Source organism: Fulmarus glacialis, unplaced genomic scaffold (genome assembly GCF_000690835.1).
Source record: "Fulmarus glacialis isolate BGI_N327 unplaced genomic scaffold, ASM69083v1 scaffold890, whole genome shotgun sequence".
Taxonomy (NCBI): Eukaryota; Metazoa; Chordata; class Aves; order Procellariiformes; family Procellariidae; genus Fulmarus; species Fulmarus glacialis.
Genome location: NW_009185593.1, coordinates 386 through 5,012, shown reverse-complemented (window position 1 = coordinate 5,012; position 4,627 = coordinate 386). Strand labels below are relative to the sequence as shown.

The window sequence follows — 4,627 nt, the reverse complement described above, 5'->3', positions numbered from 1 at the left end:
CTTTCCCTCCTTTACCTAAATCCGCAGATCCAGGAGTCTTCTGTAGGCACGTGTTAAGGCATCTGGTGAATAGGTTATAGTCACTTGTTACAATGGTAGCAAAAGTGTTCTCAAAAGCCTCTGTAAGAGCACAGTGTAGTCTGTTTTTAAAGTTCCTCTACAAAGAGTCAAAAGTAGCTGGAATAATTTCCATCTTTCAGACTAATCCGGGATCAGTTGCTGGAAGGAGACTTCACTCTGAACATGAGGCTGCTACAGGTAAGGATTAAATATAGTGGGCATAGGGAGCAATTTGAAGAGTCTTAAAATAGTGTTGTGAGAGAGGGTGATGGTATGAGAGAGGGTATGCCTGGCTGAAGAGAAGAGTTCTGATGTTTGCATGCAGAAAGATCTTAAGAGATCTTACAGCGTGCTCATTACTGGAAGTACGAATCTTTTGCTTGTGCACCCATTCTAGCCTATAGAGAAATTGTCAAAGACTAGAGGTTTATTAACATATTTTGGTTTGCAAAAAATTTAGTATTTTCCAGCAAAGATGTGAAACACTATGTAAGAGTGTTAAATTTATTGGCCAGAGGCTTTTGTTTAGTTCTGAGATCTGTGAGAGCCCAAGGGTTGAAAACACCTGCACTGAACAACAGTGGGATATCTCTGATTCTGCCAGTTCCTGCTTTGGGCTGTGCAAGGTACTGGCTCTGATAAGGCTTTCTGGCATGAAGATAGCCTTTGTAGCAGGCCAGCTTACCGTGCCCTTGGAGGACAAATTAAAAAAAAACTTCTTGAAGAAGATTGAGGCTTGATCAGTTACAAAACAGGAAACTCTTAGCTGTTAGGGGAGTAACTGAACGTGGCTGTGTGTTATAATAGGCCAAGAACGCTCTTGTCAAGGTTTGCCCCGCTTAAGCGAAACAATGTGTACAAGAAATGCTAGGTAGTCACTTCTATCACTTTGTTTCCTTGACGTAGGATTATCCTATCTCTGATGTTCACCTGATTTTGAAGAAGGCAAAGGAACTTCAAGATTCCAAATAGTCCGTGAGCCTAACAAAAGGTGTCAGAGAAACTGTATGGCAGCGAATCCCAGGAGATGCCCCTATGAAGTGTGGTGCATTAAAGCTCCTAGTGGTCTCTGCAGGACTTCAGGTTTTGTGTTTGGGCTACTGGCCACCTTGAAGACTTCCTTCTACTCTATTTATTAGCTCGAGGACTGATTACTTCCCCATCTACTTGGGTCCTGCACTCCAGATTTTTTTCAAATCACAAATGCCTCTATGCTGCCAAAAGCAGTTCTTTGTATCTTTTTTAATGACTTTAAGTTTGGGGAGAAAGAAACCATCTGTCCGTATATCCCTGAAGGGATGGACTCCTGTATCATGGAAGTAGCACATGGAGTAACTTCTGATGGCGAAGGGACAGGCTGAGTCCAGTGGATTTTGGTGGGTGAGTATAGAAGGATCTTCCTCCTGTGAATAGAATGTATCCTACTGAAGTCACGCATCCTGCCATTCAAGTAGCTTCTGGATTCTTCTCCCTCGTGTCTGCATTTGGCCATCCCTGGGGTGTGCAAAGAAGATGATTGCATCAGTTTCTGGTGATTGTTATCTGATATCCGGCAGTTTGGACCCCTTTGCCTGAGAAAGAGACCTTGGGAAGCTGAGATGGGAGGACACGATTACAGCTGGCGGCTTGTGCACTGAAACTGCCTGAATCCAGAATCGCCTTATCAACAAGGTCTCCTTGAAAGCAAGACTCTGGTGGTTTTAATCAATGAGTGAAGTGTAGTTTGAAGTCAAGCCTTATTACGCACAGCCTTAGAGTAGGAGCTTGTTGCTGCAGGGAGGCTTCAAGCTGCTTTCCTGGCTCTGAACTAGAGCATATCCAGTACAATCAGGATTATGAAATACAAGAAATGGGCATCTAGTCGTGTGCAATGAAGACAGCTGTATTTAGGGGCTTATACAGGCACAGCACTGGGGTTTTCTGCCTCAGTGGCTTGCATAATATTACCCTGCGTAAGCTCTGGTCACAGTAACCTTGATACTGTCTCATAGTACTTCTTGTCAGGAAGAGACATGGTACTGGTCCAACCTACAATTAAGAGTCCTTTTCTGGTGTAATCCAGTGGGCATACAAGCATTTGTCATAAGCTGACTGCTGGGCCTGATCCACTTTTTTGTGTAGTTGTCCTGTTGGAGTCACAGTCCTGAGTTGGACACTTGTCCTCCTAAGAGGGAAACTGCTGCATTTCAAATACGGTGGAGCAAGCTCAGGTGAACATCGACAAGACAAACTACAGAGAGAACTGCTAACCTGTGAGCAGTGTAAAGCTGATCGGAAACTGTAATCCTCAGATGGAGAAACTGCCAGCACCCAGGTGCTTGGGTTGTGCAGAAGATCTTGAGTGAACACTAATCCAGCGTGCTTTTCCTTTTTGTGCTGTGCTGTGCTGCTCACCTCTGCGTAGCTGTTTGACACTGCAGTTTTCGGTATTTATGGGTATTGATTTGTTAAAGCTCAGTCGTCTTTGTAAGATCTGCTTAAGCTGCTGATGGCCTAGAATTGCCCTAGCAGGAGGGATGTTGTCAGCCTTCAGCTTTTTTACTAGTGTTATTTCCTTCACTGAAGGCCAGTTCTTTACAGGCTTCTGTAATTCTCACAAGGGTGGGTGGGGAAACTGGAGGACAGGTGGATGCATGCACCTATGTTCTTATTGGCAATCCCAAGCAATCTCTCTGCCTCTTCGGAAGATGCTCGAGTGACACTGGTGCAGCCAGGTGTTGCTGCTGTGGTGCAGCAAGAGCAACTGAAGACTTAAAACAATCTGTAATTAATACCTGTGGCTAACGGTATCCCTCTCTGCTGCAATCCTTTCTAGAGGGTAGAGTTTTCCTCCAAGAAATATGGAACTGATAGACCGGGACAGCTGTGTGATGAAGCATCCTGTCTGCTCTGACCACTGGGTGGATGTTCTTCCTGCCTTGTATCGCTCGGCTATTCCAGGTGGTCTCATGGTCTCAGCTCTTGGGTACCCTGCACAGGAGGGGCCAGTAGTCAGACCTCGTATGGCCAAACAGCTAGCTGGTAGGCACAAATGTAGAACCGGAGGGTCGAACTCTTAGGCATAATTGGACCTCCTCCAAACGCTTCTGCCTCAGAACTGCTCTAAATACTGCTGTAGCTCTCTCACATTCCATGTACAAGCTCTGCTCGCACCTCCCCAAATACCTGGCCTGTCCATTTCGGGTCCCCCTGGGAAGTGCAGGGTTCCCTTATGCTGTATTTTCTCACTCCTAACAAGAGCATCCATGAGGGTTCCTGCTCTGAATAGCTAGAAGTCTCCTTAAAATAACCTGAGAAGGCAGCAGGCAAATCAGGATTAAAGCATTACTTGGAGATGAACTTCTGCTTGTTTTCAGCGTAGCATTTGGGCCCTGAGGTTGACCTCCTGCTGTGGCGTTGGCCAGCTCTGAGCCAGGTGCTGTTCTTGTAGCATTACAAACACTGGAGGAAGACACCGGGGCGGTGGCTACTGAAGTAGCAGTGCAGGCGGCTGTCTGGGTACAGGTGTCACGCTGTCTCCTCCCTTCCCAGGTGCTGAAGGGCTTATATTTTGCTGTCTTGCTTCTCTTTAGGGGGTGATGGTGAATGCTTTTAAAAGGAGTCTGCAGTGGTTTAATGGGATGTGATGAGAGCTTTGGCTACTGGAAAGGTTCTCTGGGATAAATTCTGTAGCCTTAGACTATGGCTGCTAAACTGATTGAGTTGTTCTTTGGGGAGAACTTGTGAAACTTTGATACACCCAGACAGGCTGGTTCCTACATCAAAAGCTGTTTTATGTTCCTCCTTATCCCCTTCTGTGTGGTAGGACTTCTGCTGTTGAAAAGGGCTGTTGAAAGGAGTTGTACTTTTCAATGACTTGGGACATCCATTTCTTTATTCTAAGACTTTCTCCTTTCTTTAAAAGGAGAGCCAGATTCTCTGAGGGGAGAAAAGAAAGTCTTGTTACCAGCTTTTGAATCTCCTCATGAGTTTCCTTGGCTTCACTCCTCAAAGGCTTCTGGAGATTTTTTGTTTGTTTGGTTGGTTGGTGGTTGTTGTTGTTGAGGTCAGCCGGTATTTAACTAGTTGTTCCTTGCTTGTGTGGCCAAGAAGTTTCCACCTCTGACTTCTTTCAATCCTAATCCGCTGCAGGAGCAGCGAGGTTGGCTGAAGCGGCAGTTCTTTGGGTTGGGAGGTGTTAGTCTGGAGTGCCTTGGTCCCCTTGTTTCATACAGGCCTAAACAGAGGACGTTTAAATAGCTCTTACTACGCATTCCTCACAGACAGGACCTCTGCCAGGCAGGGGAAGGGGGACCTATCTTCAGCTGGGAGGAAAAACAGGACACTGTGCTGGATGTGGGGAGAGATGAGCCTTCCCTGGGAGGAAGAGGTCTGCTCTGCCTGCACCTCGCTGTAATTCAGGCTTTGAGAAGCTTTGTGGCTTTGCCAGTGAGATAGAAGCAACAGGACACTAGAGATCGAGTCGCTGATGGTGGTCACTCAGAACACTGATTTTGAGTTTGAATTTTGTGACCTAACCTAGAATTATTCGCACTTTGGCAGTGAGTGGAATGAAGGCCAGCAGTTG

The 4,627-nt window shown here is 46.1% G+C and overlaps 1 protein-coding gene across 1 annotated transcript in view; it reads left to right on the top strand.

The window, feature by feature from the left end:
* TBC1D13 (TBC1 domain family, member 13) overlaps nucleotides 1-1,416 on the top strand; it is a gene marked incomplete at its 5' end in the record, with an annotated part of 7,976 nt that extends 6,560 nt beyond the window's left edge. The window contains 2 exons of the mRNA XM_009573501.1: nucleotides 201-258; nucleotides 967-1,416. Of these exons, the coding sequence (XP_009571796.1) occupies nucleotides 201-258; nucleotides 967-1,032 (124 nt within the window). The remainder of the gene's footprint in view (nucleotides 1-200; nucleotides 259-966) is intronic.
* Between the last annotated feature and the right edge of the window lie 3,211 nt (nucleotides 1,417-4,627).